Genomic DNA, 12612 nt, shown 5'->3' on the forward strand with positions numbered 1-12612 from the left:
TCCCTTCACTAGGCTGATAAATAAACGTTGCTTCCTTCTGTCTGCAACCGTCTACCTCGGTGACGGCTTTGGATGAAGGCGGAGATCCGGAAATTTAATTGACAACTTAACGTTTGGAACTAACTGATTTTATTATATACTGGTACAATATTTCACAAGATGCAAGTTATTATACTTGGAGAACGTTGGGCCAAATGCCAGTAGTTGTTAACTGTAGTAGATCGTTGGGCCAAATGCCAAGTTAACACTGTGAAGATCGTTGGGCCAAATGCGAGGAGGACCGCTCTGCACGGGTTTATATAGTCGTTGGTCCCGATTTTGCACACGGGCCCAATGGTGGAGGATGCGCTTCGATGTGGAGGGAGTTGAGCTGTGATTCGTTCCCTCCTTTGCTTCTGGATGCGCGCGCCTCGAAAGATGCGCGCGCCTCGAGAGATGTGCCGCGTTGTCGATAGGCAATTGGTTTCCTCTGAAGTGCTGGCGAATTATGATTGGCTCTCTCTGACGTGCAGGATGCGCGCGCCTCAAAAGATGCGCGCGCCTCAGGCATGGGTGGCGCGATCGCTCATTGGTTCCCTTCTCTGGGCTGGGATGCGCGCGCCGCTGGGCGTTGCCGCAGGGAGTGGGAGCGACTCTTCTGATTTAGAGTGGGTGTGACGGAGCGATCAGTATAGAATCGGCTATACTGGTTACATTGTCTTTTGACATATAATTTTTATAATAATTATTTGACTATCAGAATTTCTTTGCAGTTCACACGCATATATTTTCTAATGTAGAATTTTAAGCTCTAACTGTAGAAATGTCAACGGAGTTTCTAGCATGCTCCGTTCAAAAGTTCATTCTTTTCTTTTATGTATTATTATATAAAAATGCTTTTAAATATTATTAATAAATTCTGATAGCGTAATTATTATAATTACAATTCTTTTAACATCTGAAAATATATATATATTTATGATTATATAGATATATGTATATATATATATAGATATATCTATATGAATATAATTATTGTTAACAAATTCTTGTTTTAGCGTGCAATAATTTATTTTATATCGCGGTGGGATATAATTAAAAGAGTAATATAAATTAATTTCATTTCATGGCGCAATAAAGTATTGCGGCTATTTTATACATGCATATAATTAATTCACGGTGGAATAAAATAATGTAAATTAATTGTTTTTAATAAATTATTGCAGCTATTTCACGCGGTGGGATATAAGTGAACATAATTTTAATTTACGGCGGAATAAAGACTATTAGTTAATTATTTCAACATGTTATGCAACAATTTTTATTCTTTGATTTTAACTTTTAATATTTATAACCGTTAGGTTTTTGTATTAATAAATTAATAAAAATTATTGCATATGCTTAATATTAACATTTAACAATAAATTCGTTTGTCTCTTAATAACAATTAACTATTTCATCATGTTGCGCAATAATATTCGAACGGAATATTCTAGAATATTCCAGAACTTGGAATGCGGAGAGCTGGGCATTTCTGAGAATTGCGATCGATCGGCGCTTCTGAGAAATGCGTTGCATTTAGCCTTGAGCACTTTTTAGCGACTTATAATATTGCATACGTAAAATCATATTTAAAACTTTACTTATAAAATTAGTAATATTGAAGTTTTCATAATTATACATATGTGTATCGACTCAGCTTTTTGTGCTCTTTAAGTAAAAATTATAACGAGATTTATATCTATATTATTTTTTGAGTTAATAAGGAATCAAAGATTTTTGATATAGTCTATGCCTTAAAATAATGAGATATATGTATAGTCGGTGCTGAGACGTGTACAAATATATATATATATATATATATATGTATATATAACTTAATAAAAATCCTTTGAATTTTAGTTTTTAACTTTTTTAGTATCAGGATAATATACCAATAAAAGAGGTATACTCTTGTATGTCGGTAAGGTTAGCAACATTATTATCTTCAATCGGTAAAGTAGGAAGTAACCTTATCTTCAGTCGGTAAAGTAGGAAATGACTTTATCTTCAGTCGGTAACGTCGGTAACTGTGTTATCATGTGTCGGTAACTTTTGTGTCGGTAACTTTTGTTCCGTCGGTAAGGTAGGAAACTATTTTACCATCTGTTGGTAACTTTTGTGCGGGTGTCTTTACCTACTGTCGGTAAAGTAGGAAATTTCTATACGGATGATATATATACGGGTAAATACTTAAAATTATTTCTATCATTCTTAAGTGAGGTTATGTTATGTATAGCTAGCTTCTTAACAAAGAAAGATTATTTTCGGAGACATTGACAATAGTATATCGCGCGGCGGAATGATATTGATGTACTATAAGTATTGGTGATAATACATTGCGCGGTGAGATTTTATAATAAGAAATATTGGTACTAATATATCGTGCGGTGAGATTTTAGTTAACACTATTAATTATACAGGGTTTGTCAAAAGTGTGGAAACCCCTAAATATCTCACAAACGGTGGATTTTAGAAAAAAATGTTTCAGGCAAAAGTTGTTTGGTTTCAAAGGGGCCATAAGACGGTACCATTGGTTTGACCTTAAAGAGTCATTTGAAGGTAACGTGAAGGTCACTTCAATTTTTTTAAATGGAACACCCTATATATTTTTGCACACTCTTGTAGCTTATCTCGAGAGCTTTCCAAAACACTATAATTAAGTACCTTTTCGTTAAGTACTTTTTGAGTTATGAGGCTTGAAATAATTTCTTAATTTTACATAAACCGTAAAATATCTTGTAAAATATTCATTTTTCGATTATCTTACCTTAATACTTTTACGTACAAAATAATGAGAGGAATCAATTGGTGTAAAGAAAACACATAGTTGTTTTGAAGAAAAAATATGTAATTTGCAATTAACAATTCCATATTTTTTCTTAAAAACAACTATGTTTTCTTTACACCAATTGATTCCTCTCATTATTTTATACATAAAAGTATTAAGGTAAGATAATCGAAAAATGAATATTTTACAAGATATTTTACGGTTTATGTAAAATTAAGAAATTATTTCAAGCCTCATAACTCAAAAAGTACTTAACGAAAAGGTACTTAATTATAGTGTTTTGGAAAGCTCTCGAGATAAGCTACAATAGTGTGTAAAAATATATAGGGTGTTCCATTTAAAAAAATTGAAGTGACCTTCACGTGACCTTCAAATGACTCTTCAAGGTCAAACCAATGGTACCGTCTTATGGCCCCTTTGAAACCAAACAACTTTTGCCTGAAACATTTTTTTCTAAAATGCACCGTTTGTGAGATATATAGGGGTTTCCACACTTTTGACAAACCCTGTATAGACAATAATATGTAACGCGGTGTGATTAAGATTGATATGTTCATCGATGGAATTACAGTTTAAAGATTATAGAGGCAAATTTTGCGTATTTGAATAAGAAATAAAATTTTTGTTGCGGGACGTAACAACACTATATTCAACGGTGAATTTGTGTCGGGTGATAAGCGTGCGAATAAAAGTATCAATACGAGAAACTGTGAACTGTTTCGCACGTCCGATTTGCACGAGTGGTACGAGCGCCGTGTTATCGAGCCCACCCTAGCATTGCTGGAAGAATTTCAGGAACGCGATACTGGCTGGGCATTGTCGCAAATACAGAATTTGACTGTTAATGTAAATAAATGTAATTCTATGCGCGCGGGATGTTATATTAAATTACCGCGAGAAATTACGGCGAAGAAAGCGGTGGTTAACGTGCAATCCAGAGACAATGCGTGTTTCGCGTGGGCAGTGGTGGCCGCACTATACCCCGCTGAAAGAAAGATGGAACGGGAATCATCGTACCCACATTACGCGACGGTGTTAAATGTACAAAATATTGAGTTTCCGATGACGTTGAACCAACTAAAAAACTTTGAACTTGCAAACAATATCTCGATCAACGTGTACAGCATCGAGAAAGAGAACAGCATTGTTCCGATACGTCTTTCGGAACACAAGAAAGACAAACATGTGAACTTTGTTGTACGTGGAAGACGGCAACAGCGTCGGACATTTCGCGTGCATCAAAAATCTATCGCGACTTGTCAGTTCACAATTGAGCAAACACAAGAATCAAAAATATATCTGTGATCGGTACGTATAATTTAAATAGTTTATGTAATTATAAAATATATAATGCATTGCATAAATCTTTAATTTAAATATTCTTTTACAGATGCTTGCACTATTTCGGATCGGAGGACAAGTTGCAGTCACACATGGTCGACTGCGGAGAGATGAACGAATGCGCTATCCGATTGCCGAGCGACAATGACAAGTGGCTCGAGTTCAACAACTACACGAGGAAAGAGCTTCCATTTGTGATTTATGCCGATTTGGAATGTGCGTTGAGAAAGACTGACGAAGAAAAAAATTATCAGCATCATAAGGTATATAGTATAGCGTATTATATACACTGTTCGCACGACAACTCGTTATCCGTTTATAATTCTCACCGCAGTATTGATTGTATCGCGTGGTTCACCGAAGAACTTAAAAATTTAGCGTGTAAAGACTATTTTAACAACAAATGTCCCCATGGTAGATTTAACATCCGAAGAGTGGGAAAAATTTCATAGTGCAACGCATTGTCATATATGCGAAAAATTGTTTACGCAAGAAGACGATACGCGTGTACGCGATCATTGTCATTTGACCGGGCGATATAGGGGTCCCGCGCACTCAAATTGCAATCTAAATTACAAAGAATCTTTTTACATTCCCATAGTCTTTCACAATTTATCCGGTTACGACGCGCATTTCATTATCAAGGATATAGCCACGGCGTTCGAAGGGGAAATCGAATTACTTCCGATAACCAAGGAAAAATATATTTCGTTTACGAAAAATGTTGACTGTAAGGAAGACAAAAGAAAATCACGGAAAAATCATGTAAAATTACGCTTCATCGATTCGTATAAATTTCTTACGGCAAGTCTCGACAAATTGGCATCTTATCTAGACAAAGATAAACTCAAAATTTTACATTCACAATTTCCAAATTTATCCGCAGAAAATTTCAATTTTTTAACACGGAAAGGCGTCTTTCCGTACGAATATGTCGACTCTGTAGATAGGTTGCAAGATACATGTTTACCACCGCGCGAATCATTCTACAGTTCCTTGACCGGTGAAACTATATCCGAGAGCGATTACGCGCACGCCGAGAACATCTGGACGCGATTCTCCATTCGAACGCTAGGCGAATATAGCGATTTGTATCTCAAAATCGACGTCTTGTTATTAGCCGATATTTTTGAAAACTTTCGCGATAGTTGCATCAAAAGTTACGGACTCGACCCCGCGTATTACTATACTCTCCCCGGATACACGTGGGATGCCATGTTGAAGCATACAAAGATTACGTTCGAATTGCTTACCGACATCAACATGGTCATGTTTATCGAACGCGGTATACGCGGTGGTCTGAGCCGATGTTCCAACAGATACGCGCGTGCTAATAACAAGTACATGCAATCGTACGACTCATCGAAATCATCGTCGTACTTGATGTATTTTGACGTTAATAATTTATACGGATGGGCAATGTGTCAACCGTTGCCCTATGCCGATTTTCGATGGGTCGACGACGTGTCGAATTTTGACATAGCATCGATCGCGTTAGATTCGCCTACGGGTTATATCCTCGAAGTCGATCTCGAGTACCCGCAACATCTTCACGATACGCACACTGACCTACCGTTTTGTCCGACACGCGACAAGCCGGCAAGCGGCAAGACAAACTCCTCGCAACGCTATACGATAAGAAGCGTTATGTGATACACTATCGTAATCTACAGCAATGTACGCGACACGGCCTTCGCGTTACAAAAATACATCGCGTATTACAATTTACGCAATCTTCGTGGCTTCGCAATTATATTGAATTAAATACACAGTTTAGAACACTCGCGAAAAATGATTTTGAAAAAAATTTATATAAACTGATGAATAACGCGATATTTGGCAAAACTATGGAAAATGTGCGTAATCGCGTCGATGTAAAATTATTAACAAAGTGGGATGGACGATACGGCGCAGAAGCGATGATCGCCAAACCAAATTTCCATAGTCGAAGCGTTTTTTCGGAAAATTTAATCGCCGTAGAATTGCGCAAATTGGAAGTAAAATTTTATAAACGAATATACGTCGGTATGTGTATACTCGACATATCGAAAGTGTGTCTGTATGAATTTCACCACGAGTATATGTCTCCCCTGTATCGCGACAAATGTAAGATCATGTACACCGACACAGATAGTCTAATATATCACGTCGAGTGCGTCGATGCGTACGAGAACATGAAGCGCGATATCGCTAGATTCGATACAAGCGATTATGCCGCGGACAATGCGTACGGTATACCGCTCGTGAATAAAAAAGTGCCGGGCTTGATGAAGGATGAAAATAACGGTGTGATAATGACCGAATTCGTCGGGCTTAGAGCAAAAATGTATGCGTTACGAGTCGATGGTAAGACAGACACAAAAAAGGCAAAAGGCGTCAAGAGCAACGTTGTCGCGAGAACGATAACATTCGACGATTACACGCGGTGTTTGCACGATGAGATCGAAATGACGCGACAACAGTCCTGTATAAGATCTAAATTGCACGAAGTATACACAATTCGCGAGACGAAAATTGCTCTGAGCCCGTACGACGACAAGCGGTATATCGTACCCGAAACCACCAATACTCTACCGTGGGGACATTATAGGATAACTTTATAAAATATATAATTATTTAACCGTGTACATTTTTGTATCATAGCGCATGCGAGAGAGAAATTACTATACTTATTATATCTAAGTGCGAGAGAGAAAGAGATAGCGTGAAAGAACAATGACACATGTCGAAGATATCGCGAGACTTATGATTAACGCGCGAGAGAGAGAGAGAGAGAGAGATGCCAAAGGATGGGAGCGCAACGAAATGTGTATAAATAAATGTTTCTTTCTACAATAAAAATATAAATTTATTATAAATGTGTTAATGAATACATTTGTGTGTGTGTGTGTGTGTTATACTAATAAAAGAAATATTAATAAAAAAAATTTAAAAATAATATAATATAATAATATATATAATATAATATAATATAATATAATATAATATAATACAATATAATTACATGTATGTTATTCTAACATGTTATCTCGATCTTCAACTAGGTTAGGTAAGGTTTCATCGTCAATAAAAGGATCTGTTATAAAATGCAGCTTGATTAAATTAAGAGCATTCATATCATAATGTAATACTAGGAGTTCGCTCATGTTAAGATTTTCTTTTTTCATTACGTTGTACACACGTATGTACATTGGGAAGCATTCATCGCAATCATAGATGGGTTGCACCAATGATATTGACCTTTTGCATCTTCGACAGCGCTCCACAGTGAAGGGTCCGTCGCAAAATTGATGTTGCGAAAAAGATTTTAGGAGATTACTCCGGTGAAACATTACCGGATAGCAAATTAGGCAAAATTTCATGTCCTGAACCTGTCCGGGCATCTCTAAAACGCGACCATAGACCTTAAAGCACATTGCATTACGCAATCCGCGGAGTAGCTGGTCGAACCGCGGGGCGGGTCTATATAGCACTGGGGGGCACATGCTAATATGAAAAAGATAAATAATATCATTATCCTTTGTATTATTTCTTGTTCCTTATTTTCTTTTTCTTTATTTCTTACCTTCCTTCTTTTCTTTTTTTATAATCTATTTAATCCGATATATAAGACATCCTTCTGTTCGCTCGACACTCTTTTCAACCGTTCGCTCGACACTCGCTCGATACTCTTTTCAACCGTTCGCTCGACACTCTTTTCACTGCTATCCAATTCGATACTGACAGTTGCTCTGTTTCTTAAACGCTCATCACCTTCATCTCTACCATAGACCCTTTCCACTGTTTTCATTCCAATGTGATACTTGAAACGCGCTTACTCTCATATGTTTATTCTAATTATCATCCGTCGCTATCCATCTCTCTTTCTCTCTTACAATATTTCACGATTGTGTGTGTGTGTGTGTGTGTGTATTATACTATTAGAAGAAATATTAATAAAGATTTTTGTATTTTTTCATATATATATGTATTTCATATTTCATATATTGTATTATATACGATTATTGGGAAGGATGTATTAATAAAGATTTTTGTATTTTATATATTTCATGTATATTTTTATATGCTGTACATATTTTTTCTTGAAAATGAAAAATAAACACTCTATGATTAATTAATCACATTGTCCTTATGTATCCAAGAGTTGTGCGAATTGTCAAATCCCAGCCATTTCACGTAAACCTCGTCACCCCTCCTGCGCAGTACTTTCTCCACGAGATATACGTCCGGATAATTCGCGCGATGCAACTCGTGCTCGTAGAACGCTCCGGCGATAGATGTTTTGCGATAGTCCTCGAGTAAATAGCTTACGGGATTAGTATGCTGCACTTTTACAATTTTAAACACCTCGGTTGTCCAATTTGGCGTGTAACCCTTCTCGAAAATTGTCTTGTACTTGCTAACGCGTACCGAGTCACCTACTTTGAATTTCGCCGGACCCGCGATATTTACGCGGTTGTACACCGTAGTCAAGAGTCTTTCAGCGATCGCGAGGATAACGTCGACGGGTCGCATACCGATCGTTCGATGCTTGCGCGCGTTGTAATCCGATACGAGTCGCGGCAACGCGTGGATCCACTTGTAAGATCCGTTCAGCGTAAACATCTTCCACATGTCGTTTTTCAGCGTGCGATTGAATCGCTCAACGATCGATGCCTTCAATACCGAATACGTAGAATAGTGATTGATGTTATATTTTCGCACGAGCCGTTGCACGTCGGCATTATAAAATTCCTTCCCTTTATCGGTCTGTATGTTTTTCGGACATCTCTTGCTATCTCGAATTATCTCGGCGATAGCGTCAGCTGTCTCGCTTCCGCCTTTACTCTTGAGTGGTACGGCCCACGCGTGCTTGCTCAACGCATCGATGACTGTGAGTATGTAGTGGTAACCTCTGTTGAAACGAGAGTACGGACGCATCTCGACGATGTCAGCTTGCCACAGGTCATCGTATCCCCGCACTATGACGTGTCTTCGGGGAAAATTTTTTCTCGCCGATGCGTGCAATTCGTTCACCAACTGCCGTTTCTCTAAACTATGTTGTTTCTTCGCTTCCCCGGTTATTCCCGATCGCCGATCCATCGTTGACGTTCGATAGTCGTTCGATAGACGTTCCTGGCCCGTTCGTTGGCGTTCGATAGACGTTCGATAGACGTTCTTTGGCGTTCGATAGACGTTCGATAGACGTTCCTGGCCCGTTCGTTGGCGTTCGATAGACGTTCCTCACACGTTCGATAGTCGTTCACTGCCGTCGTTCACCCGTTTGTTGCCGTCCTTGACCCTGTTGGTAGTCGCTTCTAAGTAGTTCGTAGCCTCGTTCACAGTCGTTTCTGACCCGTTCGTAGCCTCGTTGGCAATCGTTTCTCACCCGTTCGTAGCCGTTCCGGAGTTGTATGCCGCCTCGTATGTAGCTGTTCCTGACGTGTTCATAGCCTTGTTCGCAGCCGTCCTTGAGGTGCGCGTAGCCTCGTTCGCAGTTGTTCTTGAATTGTTCGTAGCCTCGTTCGCAGCCGTTTCCTCTTCGATCACTGCCACTCATTGTAGTTTGATAGCCGTTCGATAACCGTTTGTAGTCGTTTGACAACCTTTCGTAGATGTTCGATAAGCCTTTGTAGATGCTCAATAAGTGTACAATAGCCGCTCCTAAGCCGATTCACTACAGCCGCTCATTACAGGTTGATAGCCGTTTCTGAATTAGTGTTAATCGCACGCCGAAGCTCGTTTATAGCAGTCTGCAAAGCTCGCACGTCCTTCTCGAACGCAGTCAGCTTCTCGTCTGATTCTTTCTGTTGATTCTTCAACGTTTTAACGCATTGTTCCACGTACAGTTTGTTGACTGCATCGGTATCGGCCTCAGGTTGCGCTACACGGCGAATCTTGCGCGACCTCGCGTCATAATCCGTAGCGACGTGACATAGAGCGTTTTGACGCAAGTAACTCGTCACCACTTTACCCCAACGATCGCTTGTGTCGATCGCATCATTTCTCCGTTCGAATAATCCAAATTTGTTGATAGGCATTTTTTTTCGATTCGAGTGACATCGATCGACTGATAAGTTATGTCGAGACACCGTTTAATTTATAATAAGGCCGGCTTCGCGAAGTTCCTCTAGGATCGACAGGATCTCGTTGTCGTGAGCGTTGTGGCCAGCTCGGTGCGAAGCGTCGAGCAATCGTAGCCGATCCACTAGCTCGTTGGGGTCGTCCCAGTGCACGTAATCGATCTTATTGTCGGTTAGCGTCATCGCGCGAGGCATGAATACTCCCGTTCCGGATTTATTTTTTTTCGATTCGATCGACATCAACGGTGCGATAATTTGTTTATACTTGTATCCCTTGTTGCTATTTAATCGACCTTGCGCATTATATTTGCGTTTATGCGCACTCGTCGCCATTAATATGCTCTTATATTTTTGCATATCGTCCTCAGTGTATACGACGTCATCGGGAATTCTCTTGAAGATCAACTCGTATAATCCAGGTGTACCGATATACCTCACTTTGTCAATGATTATAGAGTCATCTCTATCAATGTCGAATCGTTTGTTACCGAGACGCATTTCATTCTCGTCGAAATAGACACCGTACACGTGATCGATCTTATTTTTTTCGTCGCCACTAAGGAGAGCGCTCATGTACTTTTGTCCCAGTGGTCCCAAGTGCTCTCGTAACACTTCTTGACCTTCCGACGTTTGTAACCTGTTTCGAACAGATGTTTCGAGCGGGTTGCCCGTGGTTTCGAAAACATTTTCGATTGCGAGTGATTCAGGGTTGATCGTGGGTTGTACGATTCTCGTTGTCGCTGACGGTGTAGAGGTTATCGGCGGTTTATCCAGTAAAGCATCCGATAGATCGGATGTACGCGGTGTTGATAACAAACGATTCGCCTTCCATCGTTTCCTCTTTTTCGGTGTTGCATCCACCACCTCCTCCTCCTCCTCCTCTTCCTTCTTGTACCGCTTGATGGGTAACGTTTTAATCTTCGCGTCAGCGTTACTCTCCGGCTCGTTTTTCACCGCGATTGAGCTAGAGTTGCCGGCGATCTTTTGCAGTGGCTCGATAATAGGCCCAAAATGGGTCTTGACCGCGATATCGTCGTCGATCTTACCGGTCTTCAAAGCGCGATGTTTCTTGCGGATCGATTCGCTCGTTTTCTCAATCTGCTTCGCAAGCTTTTCACGCTCGCGAATATTATCACTTCCAGCCATGTCGACGGAGTGTCGAGCGTTTCACCCCTCTCGACGGAATGTTGGCAGCGACTAATCGTTTCGCGGTATCGCGAACACGTTAAATCCTTTTCTGTATCGCCCGTTCGTAAGCGAGCTGTCCTTATCTATCACTAGGAATCCATACCTTTGCTGCCAACAAGTACGACATAATTCACTGAAATCCTCGTACGACATGTTCACGTGATCGTTGTACACGTGTTTCAAGTTGGTACCGTCCTGTTTAAACAAAATCAGCAGGTTCGCGTTGTCGCGTATAAGATGTTTTGGTATTCTCGCGTACGTCTGACAGAGATAGAAGCAGTCGACGTTCGAGTGACGACCCATTGCAAAGTACTCTCTTATCGTATCTTGCTTGTCGCACGCCACATCATCGAAGACGAAAATCGAGTTTGGACGTGCCTCGCTCGGTGGAATGACGTCACTGTTATTCGAGAACGCAAAGTAGTCGATTTCGTCGATCGGCGTCAACAAATTCTCCAGATATCGATATTTCGGCTGTTGCAGCGACTTCGAGTACACGTACACGTTCTCGAAACGTACACCGTGCGGACTTTCCAGTAGACTTATCAGAACGTTGGTTTTACCGCAATTCGAGGGGCCGCAAACGATCGCGCGTATAGTAGTCGGTAACATCTTACCGTGTCTGCGCATCTCCGCGTTGTCCCCTGCTACGTCCTCAGTTTCTCAGGACTGGCCTGGAAGTCTTACTTTCCCAGTTGGACGCAATTAATCTCTCAATTTGTTTTAGGGCAACCTGCTTGGCCGGCTATACCCTGGGACGCCAAGAGATTGAAGGTCTATTGTGCTTGGCAGATAGGATTCTAGGTGGAGAGTGAATAAACGTTCATACTAAATTTTATAAGTTTATTCTATTTTGTTCAAAATATATTTTTTCTTTTACAAATTTGAATATCCTTTTATTCCTTTCTCGGGTAACCGTACGATTCTGGTAGAAAGTAAGAATATTCGATGCTTATGGTTGAGACGGGTCTTTCTGGGGAAGCTAGAGAAATCTCTAAGGGCTCGAAGCGGTCTGGGTCTTCATATGCCACGGGAGAATAGCTAGGAGGACTATATAGGCCGTTTTCCTCGGGATAGTAGTTGTATAGGGGTACGGTGTCAAGATGTTGGAATGTCTCTGAGATGGAAGCAGTCTCTGGACTCTGACTCCAATCCACTGAAGGTCCGGGGATGGATGCCTGGTCGGAGTTTAACGAGATGGTTGAACAGTTG

At 40.3% G+C, this 12612-nt stretch overlaps 1 protein-coding gene across 1 annotated transcript; it reads right to left on the reverse strand.

The window, feature by feature from the left end:
- Positions 1–10217: 10217 nt before the first annotated feature.
- LOC145977312 (uncharacterized) lies at positions 10218–11527 on the reverse strand. Its single transcript, XM_083109195.1, has 2 exons — positions 11504–11527; positions 10218–11229 (listed from the first exon to the last, which is right to left on the reverse strand). Exons 1-2 carry the CDS (start codon positions 11525–11527, stop codon positions 10225–10227), a joined length of 1029 nt encoding a protein of 342 aa, XP_082965321.1. The 3' UTR covers positions 10218–10224.
- Positions 11528–12612: the final 1085 nt, after the last annotated feature.

Source organism: Camponotus vicinus, unplaced genomic scaffold (genome assembly GCF_025532165.1).
Source record: "Camponotus vicinus isolate PSW18456_S1 unplaced genomic scaffold, iyCamVici1.0 SCAF_9, whole genome shotgun sequence".
NCBI lineage: Eukaryota > Metazoa > Arthropoda > Insecta > Hymenoptera > Formicidae > Camponotus > Camponotus vicinus.

What these genes read in the sequence shown, in the direction of transcription:
- LOC145977312 (XM_083109195.1), bottom strand. Translation starts at nt 11,527, where the DNA reads ATGTCGTACTTGTTGGCAGCAAAG. An exon ending in CGTACTTGTTGGCAGCAAAG is followed by an intron (nt 11,230 to 11,503) that starts GTATGGATTCCT and finishes ATCGCGGTCAAG; the next exon opens with ACCCATTTTGGGCCTATTAT.